This window comes from Bradysia coprophila, unplaced genomic scaffold (assembly GCF_014529535.1).
Source record: "Bradysia coprophila strain Holo2 unplaced genomic scaffold, BU_Bcop_v1 contig_94, whole genome shotgun sequence".
NCBI lineage: Eukaryota > Metazoa > Arthropoda > Insecta > Diptera > Sciaridae > Bradysia > Bradysia coprophila.
This window is the reverse complement of record NW_023504022.1, coordinates 6,569,129-6,593,192: the sequence shown is the minus strand read 5'-3', so window position 1 is coordinate 6,593,192 and position 24,064 is coordinate 6,569,129. Positions and strand designations below refer to the sequence as shown.

At 37.0% G+C, this 24,064-nt stretch overlaps 1 protein-coding gene and 1 long non-coding RNA gene across 6 annotated transcripts in view; both read left to right on the top strand.

Moving 5' to 3' along the window:
- The first annotated feature begins 1,124 nt into the window (after nt 1–1,124).
- LOC119085167 lies at nt 1,125–1,624 on the top strand. Its single transcript, XR_005089244.1, has 2 exons — nt 1,125–1,171; nt 1,482–1,624. It is a non-coding gene; the product is annotated as an uncharacterized LOC119085167 (long non-coding RNA).
- Nucleotides 1,625–5,537: 3,913 nt separating this feature from the next.
- LOC119085157 (E3 ubiquitin-protein ligase lubel) overlaps nt 5,538–24,064 on the top strand; it is a 32,017-nt gene continuing 13,490 nt past the window's right edge. For 2 of the 5 annotated variants that reach the window (XM_037195452.1, XM_037195450.1), the window contains exons 1-11: nt 5,538–5,996; nt 12,466–12,540; nt 12,614–12,782; nt 12,842–12,981; nt 13,045–13,173; nt 16,088–16,226; nt 16,500–16,705; nt 16,807–17,091; nt 17,159–17,378; nt 17,441–18,481; nt 18,867–19,120. In XM_037195452.1, the coding sequence (XP_037051347.1) occupies nt 5,991–5,996; nt 12,466–12,540; nt 12,614–12,782; nt 12,842–12,981; nt 13,045–13,173; nt 16,088–16,226; nt 16,500–16,705; nt 16,807–17,091; nt 17,159–17,378; nt 17,441–18,481; nt 18,867–19,120 (2,664 nt within the window). In that variant the 5' untranslated portion in view covers nt 5,538–5,990. The remainder of the gene's footprint in view (nt 5,997–12,465; nt 12,541–12,613; nt 12,783–12,841; nt 12,982–13,044; nt 13,174–16,087; nt 16,227–16,499; nt 16,706–16,806; nt 17,092–17,158; nt 17,379–17,440; nt 18,482–18,866; nt 19,121–24,064) is intronic. The other 3 variants (XM_037195451.1, XM_037195449.1, XM_037195453.1) reach the window with 2 other exon arrangements.

The following is a 24,064-nucleotide window of genomic DNA, read 5'->3' as shown; positions in this document are numbered from 1 at the left end:
AAAGTTTTTGAAAATCTTTTGAGAATTATTCCGGTTATCCTGTTAAAAGGCTTCTTTAGAGAACTACTCCTAGATGGTTGAACCGATACCGATACGTTTTCGAACTTGATCTGACGATTTCAATCCTTTATCGAATAAAAAAAAAGTTTTTGAAAATCGGCTGTTTCACTCCAGTTATCGTGTTTACTGTTTACGAGGAGCAAATAAGGCTTCTTTTGGGAACTACTGCCAGATTCTTAGGTCGATATCGCCCATTTTCGAACTTGACCTGCAGAATTTTATTCCGCGTCGAAAACAAAAGTTGGCGAAAATCCGTTGAGATTTACTCAAGTTATCGTGTTTACAAGGAGCAGAAAATTGTTACATTTAACGTTTTTTAATCACATTTCCATCATACATTCTTAATCATAGTAAACGTGTTATGTATTTTCTTTTGTAATACCCATGACTTACGGTCAAGGGAATTATGCAACTCGTGTGATTACGGCCCTCGCTTCGCTCTGGCCGCAAAGTTCACACTCGTTCATTTTTTTTTCTAGCATGGACAGCAAGTTTTTTCGGAATAAATCACAGATTATTACTCCAGTATTTTCCATTAACGAGCTTCGCCCGAGTAATTTCAGTGCAAACGTTTTTGGAAAGCTGTCGAAAATTACTCCGTATGATAAGTAGACTAGTAGATCTGTGGCTACCCTCACGAATTTCATTCTTAGTCGAATAATATTTTTTTTTTCAATCTGTTGAGGATTACTCAAGTTATCGTGTTATCAAGGAATGAACAAAGTGTGACAAACCTTTTCATGTATTCAAGGTTTTTGGTCATACATTCGTGCTTTTTCAACCATAGTGAGCATGTTGTGACAAACATTTTAGAGTGTTTATCATCCGTAAGACCCATGATTTTCAGTCAAGGGAATAAGAGAAAAATTCTTTTGTGAATAACTTCTAGATTGTCAGACCAATACAACACAACTTCGAACTTAATCTGAGGAATTTAATTCCCAGTCGAATAAAAAAATATTTGTAAATCAGTTGATGCTTACTCAAGCTATCGTGTTATCAAGCGACGAGACGAAAGTTCTTTTGAGAATATCACGGAGATCTCTCGTCCGTTATAGCCCATTTTCGAACTTAACCTGAGAATTGGAATTCCTCGTGGATTAAAATTTTTGTTTGTTTTGAAATCTGTCGAAAATTACTGGAGTTATCGTAGAATCAAGACAAGACAAAAATTTTTTTGAGAATATCTCCAAGATCTCCCGTCCGTTATAGCCCATCTTCGAACTGAACCTAAGATTTTAATTCCTCGTCGATTTAAAATTTTTTTTTTTTTTGAAATCTGTCGAAAGATACTCGAGTTATCGTGGAATCAAGCGACAAGACAAAAATTCTTTTGAGAATATCTCTAAGATCACCCGTGTGTTATGGTCCATCTTCGAACTTAACCTCTGGAATTTAATTCCCCTTCGAATAAAAAAAAGTTTTTGGAAATCCGTCGAAAACTACTCGAGTTATCGTGGCATCAAGCGACGAGACAAAAATTCTTTCGGGAATATCTTTAAGATCGTCAATCCTTCATAGCCCATCTTCGAACTTAACCTGAGGAATTTAATTCCTCGTCGATTAAAAAAAAGTTTTTGGAAATCCGTTCAGAATTACTCAAGCTATCGTGGCATCAAGGAATGAACAAAGCGTGACAAACATTTTCTGTATTTAAGGTTTTTGGTCAGACATTTAATGTATTTTCAATCATAGTAGTGAACATTGTGTGACAAACATTTTACAGTGTTTATCATTCGTAAGACCCATGACTTTCAGTCAAGGGAATAAAACTAAACCCCGTTGTTGCTATCACAAAATTTTTGAAGTTCGTTCAGTTTTTTCGTTGTCAACAAATATTTGTGCTGTCAGAAAATATCAGTTTGGGTCAGTTTTAGCGAATATTTGTGCTAGAATTATCAGTTTCGATACGTTTTACAAAACCGAATTAACTTCAGCGATAGGTTGGCTTGATATTTTTTTCTAATTCAAGGAGTAATGAAATGCTGCCAGTCGAAATGCGAAATGTGCTAGTACAAATATTCACTTAAGCTGATCCAAACAGATATTTTCTGTCACACAACGAAAAACTGATCGAACTTCACAAATTTTGTGCTAGCACAAATATTGTCACTATCTTAAATAGGGTAAAACCAATGAATTACAGGGACTATAGGGACTATTTTTGAGAAATCAGATTTCTCAAAATTTTCAAAAAATTCTCAAATTTCTCAAAAATTTATCAAATTTTTCAAAAATTTCTCAAATTTTTCAAAGTTTAAAACATGGTTTAACAATGTAACTTTATGTGCAGATAGACATAAAAGTAACCAGAGAACTCGTACAGTCGAAAAAAAGTAAGAAGTCAACTATTTATCAAAACTAGCTGTCTAAATCAGTTCTAAAAACGTTTAAAATATTGTCTACATCGTTAGACACGTAACAAAGTTAATTTTCCTAAATTTTATTCAGAAGAATAAGAAAAATATTTTGTAAAACTTTGAGAAATTTAAAGAAATATTTCTCAAATTTCTCAAAAAATTTCTCAAAAATAGTCCCTGGTTTCATTAGAGTTTCTTTAATCAATTGCAGTAACAGTAACTATAAATTACATACAGACAAAGTAAAGGTAGACATGGAAAAGGCCTTCGATTCGGTTTGACATAATGGGCAACTCTTCAAATTGGATAAAGCTGGAACTCCAACGTATCTAGCAAAACTAATATCGTCGTTCTTAAAGGACAAAAGCTTTGCGGTCTGTGTCAATGGAAAATAGTCTTCGTTCAAAACTATCCCGTCTGGACTCGCTCAGGGCTCGGTTATTTCGTCGATATTGTACGCTGTTTACACATCAGACCTAAAAGTACCATCAAATTGCGAGAGTTGATATTATGCCATTCTCTCCTCAACCAAACAGTCCAACACGACCTGTCGAACGCTCTATCGAAAATTCACAAATACTTCGTAAAATGGAAGATCAAAATCAACTGCGACAAGACGCAAGCGATCTCTTTAAATTTAATCATCCCAGTAGACAAACGCCTTCGAGGGATTTGTACTTCAATGGATCGCCAGTCATCTTTAAAACCTTTAAAAATCATCATCTTGACCACAAGCTAAATGGAGTCGTGCAGGACAGAGGCGTTAAACAGCTTTAAAGCACTCTATCCGCTCCTCCGCAGGCATTCAATGCTATCAACCAAATCCAAGCTTAAGTTGTATAAAACCATCATTCGTTCAAAAGCGGATTATTTTTGGATGTTTGCCCTCTTAGTAAGAGGCTCCTACTGTTGTATTATCTCCTAATCTACGCGTTTGATTGTATGGTGTCTTTTTACAGTCATCTATGACAATACCCTCGTTGTGAACTCAACCAAATCGACTTTTCTTCTTCACACAAAACCTTTTCCTCATTCGTTTTACTTTAGTCGTCTTTGACGATAGCGAATGATTTACATTATCGTAATACTGTGATGATTGCAGGGATGATTGTAAATTCGTTGAATCTATATAATAATGTAAAGGCAATAACAGCCGAACCTCACCTAATAAAAACGTGCTTGTGCAATCTGTAAAACTCGCGATGTTTTTGTACTTTTTAGATTTTCATCGATCAATCAACACGTCGTCTGAGCAGTAATTAAATTATAAATTTGGGTCGTGAAGTCTTTTTATCCGAAAATTGGAAGCATTAAACCATGTTGTACACGCAAGCTCAATCAAGACATTTTTGTAAAAGAGCTAAAATTGTTCGAACACATTGCTCAACGAAATAATGAGATTCAGAATTTCCAGATTTCGATTCCGAAAATATCCCAACACAATTTTCATTGTGTTAATATTTACAATGCACACGCCAATACAACGTCTAAAACTGTTCTATTTCGTAACCTTCAACATTCCAACCATATTTTAATTACAATATGCAGCTACTGGTGTATCATGAAACTATTTCCAGATTTCATTTTATTTAGTGAAAATGTCAAAGATCCAGAGACTCGATGCAACACGTACAATATGTATTTGTGCAAGTAATTGATTAAACGTTTTATGCACAATATTCTGTTTGACTATAAGCTTACACGATACGAGTATATCACTCCTCTACTTATGTCATCAGATTAGTCCGAATTTTACAGAAGGCAAAATCATCTGTTATTGATAGCAACAACAAGAATAGCGATTGAATATCTCTGATGATGTTCCTTTTTATAGCGAAATGCTAAAACAAATGAAGTAAAAGATTTCGTTATAATCGAATGAAGTAGGATAGCCGAACAGAAGTATTCTTTCATACCACTGCTAGTGTCTTAACATAGACTCATAGACAATATTTCAAGGCTGATGGTATCGCATTAGTATCGTTAAGACAGGAGTTAGGCGTTGATGGTGTAAGTTGAAACAAACAATTAATGCATACTCATTACTCATAAATGTATCAAAATTTGGAGTGTTTCTGGACGTCTGACATAATGCTAGGAGGAGTGATATCATTAGAGAAAACGTAATAGTAACAGAGGAGTAAAAATACATCTTCTGGCTTATTGTTGTTTTATTACAATAAATCCCTAATTTTGACCTTTGAGAGCGATAAAACATTCATTTTGTGGTGATGGTGAATGGAATCCGTTGTACAGAACTAAAGCCATAATTAATATGTTCTGGCAGGACGGGCTGGTCACCCAAAGGCCCTTTAGGAGTTGAATGACGAAACTATATAAACATTGAAAATCTTTGCCCATACAATCGCTAAGCCGAACTGGTGTGCATACGTTATTTTGCACCAGCTGGTCACATACAATTCCAAATGGGACCAGCTGGTGCAAAATAACGTATGCACACCAGTTCGGTTTAGCGATTGTATGACCAGTAGGGCTTATTATTCGGAATTTCAATTTTGAAAAATTCTTAAAAATTCTGAAACTTTTTAAATTTTGAAAACGGCATGAATTCAAAGAATTTTCAAGAAATAGTTAATTCTCGAATTTTTTTTTAAATTCTGTAAAAAATTTTAAAATTCCTGAAAATATCTAAAAATTCTTAAATTTTTTAAATTTAAATAATTTTCAAGAATTTTAAAAACGTAATTCTTAAATTTCCTTAAAAATTCTTGAAAAACTCCTAAAAAAATTGAAATTGTTAAGTTCAGAAAAAAAGCTCTGATGGCGTGTCCTCGTCTGAGTTCTGGTAACAAAAGTTAGCAAATATTTTGTGAACTTTAACTTTAATAGTACACACTGTTCTCACGGTAAATTAAATCTGTCTATAAACTCTTTCATGTCTTTGCATTTAGACCAAACAAAACGAAACAACAAAAAGAGAATACTACAAATGAGATGCAATAGGAAAATACACAAAACGTTTGATTGAGTAACACTGTAGCACACGCATGCATCTACCAATTTTCCATTAAACTCTATACGCTGCTCATTTTCCGCATAAACTTTTTGTTTTTCACGAAAATGATTATTTTTGAAAAAAAATTCCCACTTCGCTTGCAAGCGTTATTAGTCGTGCGCTCGCTACACGGAGACTCAGTTTCGGAAAATCAATCGAGATTGTGCGATCACAGTATGAACGGTGTGATTTTTTCATGTGCTTCATGTGAATAATATAATTCCTCTCTCAGCGAAAGTGGAATGAATAAAGTTTCAAAATTTAATTTCCGTGCGCATATCACTTGGATGCCAATTTTAAATCGACTTTTAGTATTAAAGTTGTCGCTGTTTTTTCCTTCTTTTTTTTCGCTTTGCTATTTTTATCATTTTCTTTGATTAATGAAAATTGTAGATATTTGAAAATTGAAAGTAAATGACTGTTGAATCGAGTGAAGGAAAAAAAAATCGAGAAAAAAAAGAATTGTGCTAATTGTGGTGTGTAAAAGTGTGTAAAAATAGTTTTTGCTTTCTCCCGGGGCGAAGAGTAATCATATCAATTTGGATTAATATATAATGAGTGTAAGTGTAATGATTCCGTTAATTATTTATAAATAGATGGATAGGCGATGATTTATAATTCCTAAAAATATTTTTTTTCTGATCTAATCTGCTGGAGTGGAGACACTTTTCTTTTACAACCGAAATTTATAATCTAAAAATAATCTTGACGATTTCTTGAGATCTTACTTAACCGAAATAACTATGCGTTTTTGCCGATATGAATAGTGGAAAAGAGACTAAATACAACTATAGTTCATAATGTCGAAAGAAATAAACCAGACTCCATTATGCCTTAATCACTTTCCGTAGACATAACTTGGTTCGACGGAATTCGAATCGAAGAATTAATATTCAAATCTTTTCGCTAGTTTACGCAATTTTTCAACGTGCAAGGTCAATACAATGTACATGATATTCGAAGTGGATTTTCTTTTTTGTTGAAGAAAAATCGATCCTATTTCATAGCCGCGCCGAGATGCTGTAAACATTTTGGCAACCAACCTGAAAGCTTTTTTTGATTCATTTTACAAGAGATTTTGAGTTCTTCAGTTTGAGATCATTTTAACTTTATAAATTTCAGAATAAAACATTCTGTGTACTAATTCACACTTCGATTTGTTTGAGATGCAGAAAATATTTCGCATTTATGTTATACATTTATTGACTTGATGACGGCAGTGTGTGTCCTCTTTTTAACAACAAAAAATTTTCAATGTTGTGGGTGTTGATATAAATTACGGTGTAATTCATCCGAATACTTGTTTGTGTATAATACTTTTAAGTTTGCCGATCATTTAGCGCAAATATATATATATTTATATGAAAGAAACCGGAAAATCAAACTTGTATATAGGTTTTCATTGGCGTGGGAGTAATACGGTTGATTTGTTGTCACGTTGATAAAAATAAAGAGTCGTTCGTGCCGATAATAGTTTGCGATTTGTTTAAATTTCTAATTTTAATCAATAAAACAGTCCGTCTTGAAAGGATCGAACAAAATATTATCTAAAATTGGTAGAGTCACAGCGCTGTTACTAGCATGAACATACAAAATATTCGGAGGCTGACGATACAATTTCTTTTGTATAGATAGATAGATGACTTCGATGTGTGAGTGAAAACATACAATACAAAAAATCGAAGCGGTAGCTCTTATCACTAAAGCCTCCAAATTTGGCACTTGTCAAATCAGTCACGGTGAGCTTGAAAAAAATTTTATTCGACCTCTCGTGGCCATGAAATGCTTTTAGTGGTTTTTGTAGAGGGCGGCAGCACGAGTAGGAATAACATAACAAGAAAATATTTCGATGGGAAATTTTTTAATTAGATCGATTTTTCGTTTTTCTGTGCCCTGCAGGAAGCTTCGAAAATTGTTTGAAACCTACTGGTGACTTGTTTGATCACAAAAATATAGTTACTGTTTAGCCTGAGGTCTAGGCTTTACAGCGATACCAATCATGACATTCATGACTACCAAGAAACATCTTTTATGAAGGAAAGTCATTCTACTATGTCGATGTGAATTTTAAAGGCTGTATCATACGTGGATTACTTATATTTTCTCTTAAAAAGTATTTTTAGTTAATTAACATAATTTAAGGGGTTAATAAAAGGTCAAAGGATGAGCTTGGATTTCATTCTGACAAAATCTTTGTTGGTACACCTGAACGACCACCCAAATTTCTTCGTATAATGTCTCATTTTTTAGTGGAAACAACTAAAATGTTGCAGAATTAGCTTAGAATGACTATTGGAGAAACTACGAACGAAACAAAAGAAAGGTTTGTTAATTTTTGACTCGAGATAATGCAGTTTACTCATGGGTGCAATTTACAAAGAAACCTATTTCGAGTTAAAAATCTTCTTTCGACCTTTTATTAACCCCTTAAATTATGTAAAATAACTAAAAATAATTTATAAGAGAAAATAAAAGTAATCCACGTATGATACAATCGCTAAACCGAACTGGTGTGCATACGTTATTTTGCACCAGCTGGTCACATACAATTCCAAATGGGACCAGCTGGTGCCAAAATGACGTATGCACACCAGTTCGGTTTAGCGATTGTACAGCCTTTAAAATTCACATCGACATAGCAGAATGACTTTCCTTCATAAAAGACGTTTGTTGGTAGTCATGAATGTCATGATTGGTATCGCTGTAAAGCTTAGACCTCAGGCTAAACAGTAACTATATTTTTGTGATCAAACACGTCACCAGTAGGGTCCAAACAGTTTTCGAAGCTTCCTGCAGGGCACAGAAAAACGAAAAATCGATCTAGTTAAAAATTTTCCCATCGAAATATTTTCTTGTTATGTTATTCTTACTCGTGGTGCCTCCCTCTACAAAAACCACTAAAAACATTTCATGTCCACGAGAGGTCGAATAAAATTTTTTTCAAGCTCACCGTGCAGTGTTCATGTTAGTAGCAGTGCTGTGGTAGAGTTCAATTAGAAATCTAGATTGATTATGATCTACCTTTCTCATGCTGTTCATCTCACTATAATAGAACGGAACTGCGTTCATTAATTCTTCTTTTGGGATTAAGTGTTGTTGTGTCTAGGTCAGCTATAAGTTCTTATATTTATCTAGTTTTCCAACATGTTACTATAAGGTTATCCCGGTTATCCCTGTTGAAGTTCATAATTTTACCTACTGCTTCGGCCGTAGTCTGGGTACGAGAGCATAGTATTTTTGCGAATGAAAAGGCTGATGATCTGGGTAATGTAGGATCGGACAGTGATTTTCTAGGACTAAAGCCAGAGTAGGACTGTCAAAGGAAGCTAGCTTGGAGTGATTCACACTAATCTATTCCAACGAGTTGTGTCGAATCCTTCAGGTAATGAACTCCTTATATGTACTAGATTGGAAATAAGGCTAGTACTTGTGCGATTACGAACCACCAGAGCCTAATATTTGGGAATTAATTCTCTAAATTCCCAAAATTCCCAAAAATTCTCAAAAATTCCCAAAAATTCCCTAAATTCCCTAAAATTCCCTAAAATTCCCAAAAATTCCCAAAAAACACAACAAATATTTCAGAACATATTGAATATAATATATTCAGTAAATTGAGCTTAAGCGGCATATCGCCAAAACTGGAGGTGATGGTGATAGGGGAACAAGTGGTCTCCGATTTTAAGGAGTTATAGATTCGTCTTCAATTCTAGAGAATCGTATCTTTCATTTTTTTCGAACATTTTTTTAAATTTTCGGTTAAAGTGTTCAAAGGTGAAAGCATGTCAGAGGGTACCGAAAACCTTTTTGCGGCTATAACTCAAAAATAATTATTTTAAGAGCAGTCTACACTCCGACCTTCTATGAAAAACATTTTCGATGATAACTTCTTATTAGAATATTTTTTGAAAAAAGTGGTTTCATCGTTTGCCACAACATATAAAGTTTCGATAGCCACCAGAATAAATCGCGAGCCTTTTTTAATAAAAGTTTAGTTTTGTAATAAAAACTTTTTATATTTTTTATAGAATTTAATTTAAAAAATCACTGCCATGATGAACTCACTCGAAATGTGATATTAGGTATTTGTCAGCTGATAGGAATATTTTGTTTGTCTGATCTTTTACGAGCATTTAATTATAAAAATGCAAAGAAAAGAAATTTTTTGGGAATTTTAGGGAATTTTTGGTAATTAATTCCCAAAATTACCAAAAATTCCCAAAAATTCCCTAAATTCCCAAAAGTTCCCTAAATTCCCAAAAAATCCCAAAAATTCCCTAAATTCCCAAAAATTCTCAAAAACGATTCCCAAATATTAGGATCTGCGAACCACTGTAAGCTTAACGATAATCTCAATGGAAAAGATGTGGTCTATCCTAAGACTGGTGTACATATCCTCAGGGATTGTCCAATTTTCGCAACTTCGGGTATTATAAACTGAAAGATGAAGTGAAGATCTACCATCATTAGATGTAAATGCCAACTTCTTATCGAAAACAGAGAAATTTCCTTGATAGACGTAGTAAGGTCAGGAAGAGGGGAACAAAAAACTTTGATCTGGGTTAATGCTTCTATAAACTTTAGTCTACCATTCTTACCTATTGATTCGTTAGTTGCCATGCCGTCACATCAAAATTTCTTAAAATTTGTAAAATGTTCTTTTCATTGACAAAATGATGTTTTAAAAGAATTTGAGCGTTCAAACAGTCCTGGGCCTGAATAGTTCAAAATCGCTGTCGCTAAATTTTCATATTATCTTATTGGCCTAGTGGTGAAGGTTCAAAGCCTAGTAGTAATTTCGCGCCGTATGGGCGCCGCGCGAAATCCTTACTCTGCGAGGAATGTCGCGCCGTACTTGGTCGTAGGTCATAATTCTGACGAGTATAAAGTGTTTCTTGTGTCATTTCGTAAAAGAAAAAATCAAACTTTCTCGTTTTATTTTGTAAAAGGAAAATTGAAACTTTCTCGTTTCATTTTCATCAATCAACTTCCTTCAATCAGCGTTCGTAAAAGGAGGAATTCTCTGTTGACGAGCTCATCAGGATCGGTACCGTCTTTCGTAAAAGGAGGAATTCTCTGTTGGCGAGTTCATCAGGATCGGCGTTAACAGAGTATGTTTCCCTTGTTTTGTCGTTAGTATTGTGGAAATTGTGGCATACCTCCAGCCAGTGTCTCAAATCAAACAGCAACCTCTCCTCTTCTATTTCTACACAGAATGAAGAGACAACAGGAAATTCGCGCGGCGCGAAATTACTCGTCACCGGTTCGAAGGTCGGAAAAGAGTGTCATTTTTTGTCCAAGATTTCCGGCCTCTACAGATGACGGAAACACATTCATTGGACAGATACTGCCCAGGAGATACGGGACAAGGACAGACATCGTATGAGCCTCCTTAATCGTTGTTAGAATATAACTGAAAGAATGTTTGAAAATCTTTATGAACTTTAACTTAGCTTTACAATGATACCCCACATGCCGTATTATCGAAGAGCCTAGGGCACACATTGTGATGTTTTTGATGGCTTAACCGCAAGTGAAATTGAACAAAAATCCCTAAAAAACACGCTTACACATAAAGACACATGAAGACACGAAGACATAGTTTAAATCAGTCAGCGTGTCGTAACTTATTTAAATGGCCGTTACTTTAAATAATTGTAATAAGAGACTTTCGACGAAATCCTTGCATAATAACATTCTTATAATAGTCATCGTTCATCGACTAAATGCAAATTAATTTGTCGTAAACTTCATGAAATGTTTTTCGCACAACAGACCGCACAAATACATTTTGATAATTTTAGTTTTACTAGATTAATGACCGGAAACAAATTTTTACTGCTTGTACAGAAGCGGCAAATCTGAGAAATGTTAAATGTGCACCAAAGAATTTCAGAAATACGTACGTACACACCATGAAATTGAATGATTTCCTGGTGTTCCAGTTGTTTAAATTGAGCAAATATCTCCGAAATAACAGTTACATCTTACTCAAGTCTCAACTCAAGCGACTTAGCGACATGCAATAGTTATTTGTTAACCAAATTAAAGAGGGCAAACGTTGAAACTTCTCGAGGTGGGCATATAAGGACATGACGTAAGGAGATGTTTTACGGAATTTTCGACACCCTTCATCACGCAAAGATTACGTGTTTTCATGCATAGAGAAGATATATTGCTGCCTGTCCCTTGCGAAAGTTGAACAATATATAGCAATTTGAACACTGCGAAAATGATCGATTACACGCGGAGTATTTCAGTTCATTTTTCAGCAATTTTTAAACAGTAAATCAGAATACATTGAATGCTGGTACGTAATTAATCAATTCGGAAACAATTTTGTGATAATCGCAAACTCCCTCCTCCCTTGTGTATTTTTGAGCAACTTGCTTCGGTAACTGTCGAGTGTAGAGTTTGTATATCCGAGCCAAAGGCATATTGCTCAAAAACACACTTAGGAGTTTGCTTATATCACAAAAGTGTTACCTTATGTAATGAATTACTTCCGCAGCATCCAATGTAACCTTGTATTGTATGAGTCACTAAGTGATACCCTGAACAACAGAAGTACCAGATTTAAAGATTAAAATTCACGATTTCTAGCAGGGCGTACTTTTTAGAAACTTTTAGAGAAAATCGAGAAATTCAAGAAACTTCGAGAAATTCTAGAAATTTCGAGAAATATTTCTTGAATTTCTCAAAGTTTCTTGAATTTCTCGAATTAGAGAAATTTCAAGAAATTCAAGAAAATTCAAGAAATTTCAAGAAATTCAAGAAAATTCAAGAAACTAATTTCTCGAGTTTCTTGAAGTTTCTCGAATTTCTCGAATTCGAGAAATTTTAAGAAATTCGAGAAAATTCGAGAAATTTCAAGAAATTCAGGAAATTAGTTTCTAAAAAGTAGGCCCTGATTTCTAGTGTCGCCACAGCTTCTCTGTTTAAATGTATCCTTTCCTGAGCTAGGCCTTTTCACTGTTTAATCCTTCACTTCGCTTTAGTCATTAATGTAAAATCCGTTTTTCTATTTAGAATCTTAATGGAACATCGAAACCGAACTCTGCGAACGTTTTCCTACGAAATACACGAACAATGCCACAATGGCTGGTAAGTAAAAACCAATTTGAATTCGACTTTTGAATCAGAAAGAAAAATTTAAATTTTAACAAAAAAATGTTAGAGTGAATCTAACAACAATCAAATCGGACCGAGACCTCCAGCACCGCCAATATCTAATGGCACGAAACAACCATCCATACCACCGAAGAAAATACAACCGGATCCCGATTATGAAATAATTGAATTTTCGGGACAACAGTACACAAATGCCGTACCGTTGAAAATTTCAAGTAATTTACAATTTTAGAATATTCATTGATCAATCAATGTTCATGTCATCAAATTTAAGCGTCCAAAGCAATCAAATGTGACATGTGTGGATCGGTGCAACCGAAAGTACGTTGCGAGCAGTGCAACAATCAAATTTTTTGTGGTTCATGTGACGATATGTATCACAGACATCCCAAGCGTAAAGCCCACATACGCAAGGTATATTTGGTCACTCGGTTGCGACTCATTCAATTTTCAATGAAACTTTGTCTTTGTTCGAAGATTATCGAAATTCCACAACAGCAAAATATAAAACCTCCGTTGCCGCCGAAAGGTGAAGTTCCTCTACCAGTCGCACCGCCTCGTCGAAACAAAAAGGGAATTTTCGATAGTGCTGGCAGAAAGGATCAGGTACGAAGTTGTGTCATCTCGTAGATGATTTAGAAAATTTTATTTTTGGGGACACCATCCTAAGAAAATATTTTTTTTTTTTTCCGAATTATGTTTAAAATGAAAACTTTTGTTTTGTTTAAAAAATTAATTTTGCTAATTTTTCCTTCCATATTATTGTGTGATATCTAGAGAGAGTAGATTGTTAAGATTTATTTTTGTAGTTTTTTTTTATTTTGTTTTTAATTTGTTAAGCTTCGTATTAGCATTCCGGAAATTTTATCTAAAAAATAATTAATTTTTTTAAATTGATTTTACCGTTTGCACAATTTACCAATTCGAAGCTAATCTCTCCGAACGTTTTTGTTTAATAAAAGTATTTGTAGTGCATGCCTTGCTTTTTCTTCCTTTTACAACCACTTGAAAGCTTTATGTTTGTCAAAATTGAAAACGGCGACACTTCTCCTCGCTATGGGTAGTAGTGGCAGAAACTAAAAATAAATCAAAAGTTATCCTTGAGGCGCCAGCTTGGAGTTAACTATTCACAGACTCCAGCCATATTAGGACAATTATCCAATCTCTTGTTTTTGGTAGTCTACCTCTATGGTTTTTGATTTGATTTAAATAATTGAGCTCAGCATTTGTTTGATTGCCTGTGCGCACTAATTTTGTTACTTTTTTTTCTAAAAAATTTGAGAACTCCGAAAAAATTCAAAAATTTCAAAAAAGGGGAATTTTTCGTAAATTTTTCAGAGATTTTCTGAATTTCCCGGAGTATCTAAAAATTTCAATGTTTTAGGAATCTTTCGGAATCGACAGAATTTTGTGTCAAATTTTGCCCAACAACGTTGAGACGAAAGCTTTTTGGTATGCTTTTCTGCAACTTTCTTCGGTAACTGTTTCTGACAGGTGTAGTTTTACAGTTAACGAAGCTTGTTGCCCAAGAGCATACGAGTGAGTTAGCTTTGATAATCGAAGTTTGATTATAAAACTGTTACATCATGTAATGAACCACTTTCTCAGCATGCAATGTCTACTATTTTTGGCTAAAGTTCTTGATTAACACAATATCCAGAATATGGATAACTTCTCCATCCAAGGTTTCCCTTATTTTGTGACGTTTCTAATCTAGTGTCTGCAATCTGTTTTCCAAACATTTTCACTTCAATTCCGACAAACGAAAATTTTTTTCGACATTTTTTCTTGAAATTGAAAAAGTGCAGTTCATTCAGAGAGGAATATTTCATCTGTGAGGCAAAATTTCGTATACCGATATGCGTGCCTTACAGATGAGACAATCGACATACAATAACAACGGCTTTCTGCACTTGCCCCGTACATTGGGAGAATGAACATTACATGTCAATATCTTCTGTTATAGGAAAAGGAAAGGGAAATGACCGTGCCACTATTGCCCGAGGCGAATGTGTCAGGCTGCAAAATAATTAGATTTTAAAATTTCGTAAATTAGAGCATACAGCGAATGTAACAATAGATGTGGGTACATCGAGTATGTAACACTATTCAAAATATCTTTTCTTGTTTTACATATAAATAATTGAATGCAGGAAGAGACATTAGCAAATTTTAGGAAAATATATACTTCTGATTTCCCTAGGGTCGAAAAAAGCTTCTTAAATTACTAGTAAAAACAAGACAGTTGAGTTGGTTTGGGAAATCACAGAATGTAAAACCCATACAAAATTCAGAATAAAAATAAAAAGTCACGTTTTCGTGTGACGGTTGACCACGGCGTCGCCTCCGATCAACAAACTTTACACGAAAACTAGAAGTTACAATTTTTATCCCTCGTCATGTAAATAACTATTACATGACTAGGGATAAAAAGATGAAAAGTAGAGTTTTCGTGTGAAGTTTGTTGATCCGAGGCGAAGCTTAGGTCAATAAACACACGAAAACAAGACTTTTCACTTTCATCCTGACTTATGTAATGGATTTTACATGCTGAGGGCGTCGAAAGACGTGCTTTAAACATAAAAAGTACGGTTTTCTACGCATGTAGCATGTAAAAGTCTTTTTTTAGCGTATTTGATTATTGGAATCTTCTCACACGCTAAAAAAGACTTTTAGTCCTAGGTACGAAATGTACTATTCATTAATTTAGCTCAATGATAATGTCAATTGAAATTTCTTTTTGATAAATTAAAACCTGGAAGACCTGGAATAGTACATTAGAAGGGAAGAAATTTGATATTTCGTATCCAAATGAGTAAAAGTGTCCCGAGGGGTTTAGCCCGAGGTACTGTCACTCATCGTGGTACGAAATATCAAATTATTTCCCGAGTGTAGTATAACGTTTTCCTTCACTAGTAAAGGAATTTCATTTTTCTTATAATTCGCTAATGCAACACATCCCGTTCCTGCATTTAACTATTCATACATGTTTTTTATTCAGTTTTACCACAGTAATGTCCACTATCAGATCACATTTTAAAACGTCATTGCTATGCTCTTTTGCCTTATAACGACACTATAGTAATATGAATTTCTCACTTCTAGCAATCATATCAGTGATATATACACATTTGAATTAGATATTTATAATACGCTTTTCCGCAACGAAAACAAATAATAAAAATGGTTGAAACTATGAAAACAAACACACAAATTTTCTTGTTCGTCTTAATCACACCGCAAAAATATTATAAAAAAATCTTTTGAATAAAATTGTAATTTATTGAACTCTTATTTTTATTTCCTTTCCTTCCACTTTAAACATTTTATATTAAAAAAAATGAAATTGGTTTTGGCATAATTTATTGTTATATATAATAGCCGCCCGCATAAAAAATGAGGTAGGTTTTCCGTCGGCAGCGCAACCAAAAAATCAAATGTTATTGCGAGTTCTTGGCTTTTTTTTCTCTTTGGAAATATTTATATCCCAAAATTATGATAACTAGATCTCTTTCTTTAGGTCACAACGAGTCAGCATCCTCAACCACCGCCCAGTCCATCATTATCGTTGCGTGAACGCATGGGATCGCTGAAGCGTATGATAAATCCTGGAGGTCGACCACTGCCAGACACCCCAAATGCTCCTCTTTCAAAATCAGGTAATTTTGAGGGGCCGCGAAGGTGTGCTTGTTGGATTTAGATATGAGTGGGTCGATGGGTCAATAAGAAATAGCCGTACTGATGTCCGTCTCAGAACTTCCGGAGAATGTCGATTTCGTAGACTGTAGAGCATCAAAATTAAGGGAAAAAATGCAATCGAAGATGTATGGGTCTCTATGCGTTACCATGCGTTTTCGCCGGAAGTCCTGAAACAGATTTTTTTAACGCGAGGAGCACGATATTTCTTACAAAACTGAATCTAAAAAACACAGGTTCGCGACCCACAACACCGAATCCGTTTGATTCAGTTCCGAAACCACAGTCCCTAACCATGGAACGAATAAAAAACCAAACTTCTGCCACATTGGACCGAATGGCTCAACTACAAGAGCGTTACCGTCAGCATCAAGAAATAATGAAAAGTGGTGGCGAGTCATCACGACGAAATAGTAATTCATCCCAAATCGACGAACAGTCGGTAAGTTGACCGAAGACATTGTGGCTAACACAATTTACTTAACTCTTGTCGATCCACTGTTGATTAAAACGTAATCCCTTGTTCAATGTGTACGTGTACAGTCAGTCAATAGAAATAGGTACCCCGATTTTTCTGGCATCCCTTCCGATCAATGGTCTAATTGTTCGTCGAATCGACTGCGAACAGGCAGCATGTCATCTGGCATGAATAATATGTTATTCCAAAGACCGCCCAATGGAATGAATAAATTTAATGTACAGGATGGAACACCACCGCCTAGACCGAATAATATGAGTGCATCTGTGTTCGATCTGAATCATGCTGGGAAAATGGGACAACGGCCTCAACACTTTAACAATGGGTTCAATCCAACGGTGGCACCTAATGTAATTATTTCTTGTTATAGTCTACCGAACAAAACCAATTTCTGAAGATTGAATCAACTTTTTCTAGGCTCCATCCCACGGAAGCTGCATGAATTGCAGTCAGCAACAGCTGCATCAATGGAACCATCAGATGGCTCCAAACCCATTGTGGGAATCTCAGATTCGTCAATTAAATGGTTCAAATATGAGTTTAAATCTACCACCACAAGGATTCTATCCACAGCAAGTGGGATGGACCCCAAGCATGTATCCGTATCCAGTCGGCATGATTCCTGTTATTAATCAAGGTAATTTTACGAAAATGGTAGAAGATGCATTGCCGTCACTAAAAATTACTTTTAAATCCTAGGACTGCCCAATCAAGTCAGATCAAGAGCACCATCGCGTAATCAGTCCAGAGCAGCATCCCCAGCGTTAAGCGTTCGCTCCAAGAAATCGGTAATGTCTGCACGTCATATAAACCGAAATTTTATCGAACATGAACTGACGGATGACGAGGATTCCGAAAGTGATGGTTACGTTGACGACTTCAGGTCACTGCGTGGTAGACGCGAAAGTTCTGCTAGATCCACTGCGTCACGACGAAGTCGACAAAATTCTACACAGAGCAGCGTTGATATGGAAGACGATAGCGAGACATTCGCACGCGGAAACACAAAACCATCTTCACGTCGAGAAGTTAGAAGAAGCAACTCATTGGCCAGATCAGTGCAAAACAATTGGTCATCAGCAAAGCCAAATGGAAGAAATAGGGAAGGTCCAATCGATTTCCCAGAACCGGCTATTCCAATTGAAAGTAGAAGGACTGTCTACGATTCGCCTTTAACGCCAGACTCTGAATCCGAAACTGGAACAAGGGCACTCGTTCAGGCTAAAATACGTGAAAAATTGGCTCAACAGTCGTCAATGGATGAAAGCTCCAGTGATTTTTGGAAGCCAAATACAACGTCAAACAATATTAGGACCACTTCCACAACGAACAATGCCCCGCCACCAAACTTAAATGGTACACAAACAACACGGCAAACAGAAAACGAAGAATTGAGTCCTGAATCAGTTCCAGATACAGCACCAACAGGTCCTCCGCCTCGTGCTCCAGATCATCCATGGGAATGCGAATTCTGTACTTTTGTGAACGAACCGCAGACGACAATTTGTACAATCTGCTGTAAAACACCCACGAGTGAGCCAATTAAAGTTCCCGACGAGCAAATTTCCCATTCAACAATGCCCGTTGAGCCACCACCGTTGCCAAAGAAATCACCACCTAAAGATAGTGCGAAAGCATCACCGCCCAAAGTGGAAGCAAAATCATCGATAATAGCAACACCAAACAAATCGAAGACCACATCGTCATCGGAGGATAATACGAGCCATTCAAAATCAAAAGGTAGGACCCGAAAAATTTCGTTTTGGCCAGGAACAAAGTCTAAGTAAATCCTTTTGAATCGAACTAATAGCCCCCCGGGAATATCACCCCGACATAATAACCCGCTAGAATTCACAGTTTTCGTTTTTCTGTATAGGAAAAGCCTTTTTTAAATACTCGCATTTGAAATGTTACGTTTGTTATTCACATAAACTTTTATTTGTGTCCGGGAAAGGAGATGAAAACATACACAGACATCCTGTACCAAACATTTATACTGAAAGAAAGGATTCAATAAAAGCAAATTTTCCCAAACAAAGCGCATTTAGTGTTTGTGTCTAGTTTTAAATAAGAAACGAACCCAATCGAAAGGTGTATGTGTAAAGTGTTTTTTGTGTTTTTATAGGATCGGTGGATGATGCATGGACGTTTGCCGATGAGTTACAAGATCAAATTTATTCCAATGGCATGAATGTTGAACGCAGTCCGATGAGAGACAGTGAGCGAGTCAGTGAGAATGGTAATGCGAGTAAAGTCTCAACCAGAAGTGTACCTTCTTCGCCGATAGAAATCCGAAAAAAGATTACACCTCCTCCACCGCCTCCGAAAAGAACCATGTCTACAGGAACATCGCCACCGCCGCAAAGTATTTCGACACAGGTAAAATTATGAAGCAATTTTATTAACTCTGCCAGAGAAGTACTGCGAAAAGTACTTTCACGCTTATCCGATCTAGAGATGTTGATGTAGAAGCGAAAAGGCTATCCACATTTTTTTTTAAATAAAATATTTATTATCATTCCTTGTACAAATATAGCGTGGAACACAGTGTAGGGCTTAACAGTTATTAGTCTCATTGGTTATAGAATTTTTAGTTTTCATTTAGTCTCATTTAGTTGTCCGATTTGGGCGTGTTGAATATTTTAGGTTTAGTTTTAGGTCATTTATAGATAAAATATTTTAGAATAATTCTTTCGTCATATAATAAGGTAGTCTTAAGAATAATCTTTCGTCGTATAGGATATATAAATAAATAATAAAAATTAAAGGTTAAAAGAAAAAAGAAAAAAGAAAATATCACATTCGGTCAGTTAATAAAATAGAAAGGCGATATCACAGAAAATTCGTTGCTCGAATTCATGATTTTTAACTTGACTCGATTTTTAAAATCACGGAAGCGTGGGATGTGTCGTATCTCGCTCTCTAATGAGTTGTATTCGTTAATTGACAATTCCAGTGCAGCATTCATTGTATTCGAATTCGAATTGGAATGTTGGTTGAATACGTGGATGAGGGAATTTCTCCTTGTGACCCGGCTATGAACATTTGAATTTGATGTAAGTGTGAAGTTGTGTTTCGACATTGATCGAACCAGCTTGTGTACGTAGGCAGCCCTTTCAACTTTCACTAGTTCTTTGACTGGTAACAATCCGGTGCTATATAGATACGTTGAAGGTGTGAGTCTCTCCAATCGGTACGTGGCTTTCACACATCGGTTCTGAAGTGTTTGTAGCTCTTTGAGTTTGTAAGCTGCACACTCGCTGTAGATTGGCATCATGTATGTGAGGTGGCTGTGGACGTAAGCCGAGTAGATCTGTTTCCGTTTGCTGGCTGGGATGTATTTTCCTTTTCGCCACATTAACGAAATGTACGGTGTTATCTGTCGTTTCACATGATTGACATGCGCATCGAATTTCAAGTCCTCATCCAGCACTAAACCGAGGTATCTGTATGTTTTGGCCCGTTGAATTTCCGTACCATCGATGATGATTCTTAGGTTGGACATGTTCTTAGCACGGCCGAAGGTGACGTAGCACGTCTTCACTGCATTGATTGACAGCACGTTTTTGCAGAGCCAGTCGTGTATCAAATCGGCATCATGTTGCATTGCAGCTTGAACGTCGAGCTCGGAGTCTAGTGCGTACACAAGTGCTGCATCATCTGCATAAAGTACTAATTGACCGATCAGGTCAAGTCGTAGCATGTCGTTTATGTAAATGATGAAGTGGATCGGCCCGAGCTTCGAGCCTTGAGCGATTCCAACGTTAATGTTTTTGAACTCGCTGGAGGAGTTGCCAATGGTAGTCGCAGTCTGTCGATTTTGCAGATAGCTCAACATTAACTTCACTGCTTTGTCAGATAGACCTAGACGCTTCAGTTTCCTTGCCAATCGTCTTGGATCCACGGTATCGAATGCCTTCCTAAGGTCGATGAACATGGCCACCACAAATTTTTTACGGAAGTTAGATTTAATGAAGTCAACCAATTGCATGGCAGCGCTCTGACAACTGGAGTTTTTTAGGAATCCAAACTGATTTCCCACAAAGAGACCCAAACTGTCCAAATAAGCGTAAAGTTGCCTCAACAAAACTTCCTCAAAAACTTTCGAAAGTGATGGAAGTATCGTCAGACCACGAAAGTTGTCGATGTCAAAGCTTCCAGTTTTGTGAATAAGTTTGAGTCTGCCTTTCAGTAGTTCTGTCGGATATTCGGATGAGTCGATCATGGTGTTGATGCACGTTGCAACAGCCAGAGCAATGGTTAAGATGGTGGATTTTAGCAGTTTGATCGGTACCTTGTCGAAGCTGGTTGATGTTTTGTTTGGCAGATCATTGATAACATCCGCAACCATTACGGAGTCAACGTGCTGGAAGGACCAGTTATTTGATGAGTGTTCCGTATACAGGTCGTCAATGTCATTTGTGTCGTAGCCGTGGATCGATATGATTGAAGTTGCCAGATTTTCGCCAGCAGTACAGAAGTAGTCGTTTACCATGTTGCATGACTGGACAGAATCTTCAATGGCAGTGCCATTGATTGTGAGAGACATCTCCGTCTTTTGGGTTTGATTAAAAAGGATTTCTTTATAAAGTCTCCAAGTCTTCCGAGCATCGCCAGATGCGGCTTCTAATCTGTCGAATTCAAAGTCAGCTTTCAACCGGTTATTACGATCTCGGACAAATTTTTCTTTTTCGTCGTATTTTCTCCGAATGATGTCGTTGTCCGGATTAGCATTCACCAGTGCTTTCAGGCAATCTCGTTCACGAATGGCAACGATTAGTTCACGGTCGACGTGGGTCTTGATGATTCGATCATCAGATTTGATACGCAGTTGAGATGTGCATTCGTGTGTAATATCTTGCAGTGCAATATTCAGTTCGTTGCCACAGGCGAAATTTCCCCCGCCGCACACGCGATCGACCATACCAATTGCATCTCCCAGATGAAACTTCGTCTTATTGCTGTATGTTGGCGAGCGCATTACTCTGCGATCTATTGAAGCAAAAAGGATGCTGTGATCAGAGGAACTGTTGTCTACCAGAGAAAGCTTGTGTTGGAACTGCAGCATATTCGTGGCACATAGATCCAAAATTGTCCCCGACGACGATCTCGTAATTCCACGTCGTGAAATTTCATTCATCAAGACGAAGCCACGCATTTCAAGCAGATCATTCAGCTTGTGCCTGTAGGTTTTGTTTAGTTGATTTAGATTGAAATCGCCCATCACCAACGTGTGTGGTCTGTTCAAACAATACTGCTCGAGCTCATTGACGAAACGGTCGATATGTGTACAGTCAGAGACTGGTCGTCGGTATGGCACCGCTATCGTTGTGTTGATTGATTGCAATTCCAAAACCAAAAACTGGTTGCGATCGGGAGTGACTACATCGAATAAAACCTTGGGTGCGGCGTTGCAGATGCTCTTGTGGATGAATAGCGATATACCACCTCCCTGTGAAGTGGATCTCACACTGTGAAACTCGTGGTACCCATGTAGTCTGAATGTGGCACTGTTCTCGGGTGTTAGCCAAGTTTCTGAGATGGCAATCACGTGCAGAATTCCTGGGAATATTGCAATATATTGTTCCACGAACTGAAGCTTGTTGGTTAGGTGGTTTATGTTCCAATGCATAAAATTCAAGTCACTGTTGGTCGGTGATATGATAGAGCCGTTAAACTGTCTCAGTATTTGCAGAAGATTGATGAGTCGCACTGGTAGAAGGTCTTCCATTGTTCGATATTGGTTCGAGATTTAATTCAGCTCGAAGATTGTTGATCTGCGTCGTATCAAAGATTTTTATCACTTTTGTGTTCGGCCTGTAGCGAGCAAAAACTTCGCCGTTTCTAGACCAAACAAATTTATAATTCCCTCCTTCGCGCAAGGATCGAGCTTGGAAGAGCAGTTCTTGGTTGGAACGTGTCAGCTGTTCTGTGATGAGTATTGGGCGCTTCGACTGGTTTGCGATTCCAATGTCCGCCTGAACGATGTCCTTTTTAATTCGTCTCACTTGTAGAAATTTAATTTTGGCTGCAATCGACGGGAGCGTGATTCTGATTGGTCTGAGATTCGAATTTGGCTTCGTAGTGTTCGACGGGAGTAGGCTGATGCTGATTGGATCGAATTCAGTCACGTCAGAAATCTCCAGATGATTCCTAATGCCTTCATAAATGGTCGTAAGTTCCTGTGTCGTCGACGTATCGCTTACATCCACTCCTCTTATAACGATATTCGAATTTATTTCGTGCTGTTCGGATGTGCTGTCAGCGGGAGATCGTCTCTGATCGTTGCAAAACTTCACTCGTGTTAGTTCAGAGTTCAGTTTTTCAACAGTCTCCTTCAATTCAGAATTCTCGGCAGTCAAATTTTCAAACAAAGCTTCGATGGTGGATAACCTTGATTCCAATGCAGTTATTCGATCGTTCAGCGACTCTTTTGCAGTACCTGGGACGGTGGTCGTTCGACTGGACGATGACGATAATCGTTTAGTGGTTGCGAGCGAGGGGCGCGGTGGAACAGACTTCTCTATCTTGTTCGTTGTCAAAGAGGCGGTTGGTGTAGACGCCGCGCTTGTTGCTTTGATATTATTCTTAACGTTGTTACCAGCTACTTGTTTGCGCTTGCTACGGAGTTCACGTGTAGAACTCATATCACATATCGAGCATCAACGAAAGTTCAAATTCTAAAAACAGGCTAGAAGTACATGGCTTTGTGTGTGAAGACGGCTTCGCTCCAAAAATTTTGACAAGACCCTTTGAACACCATATGATTGAGTGCGGCGTGATTATAGACAGTTGGATACTGTAAACACAAAACTTTGTCCGACAACTCCAGCGACCCTGATCCACCTTCCGATGCGCACCTCAACATTCAGCCAGACCAGATCGACCAACACTCCGCAAAAACAAAACAAGTGCACACAACACCGAGAATCACGGCCAACACCAGGCAAAAAATGATCGGCAATGTACAGACACCTGACCATTTGACACTTGACACTCCTCGCACATAGAGTGCGATATGTCTTTATTTGACTAATGGCACAAAGTGATGAGGAGAGATTGATGATTCGTTTTACAAACTATTTGTAAAAGAGAGTGAGAAGGATTCTTTTGAAAAACAGCCTACCTAAATCGGACGCATTTTATAGTGGACTTTTTTCTATGTGCCTAGAAAGGACTTCGACCCTAGAACCCAAAACCACTTTCAAAAAAATTCTTCGATGCTTTTGTGACTGGTGAAAGGTGATCAAAAACCGAAAACTTGCACTTTTCTTACCAAAATTTCTCCGGGTACACGAGCCGTACATGGTCGTGTGGGGTGTC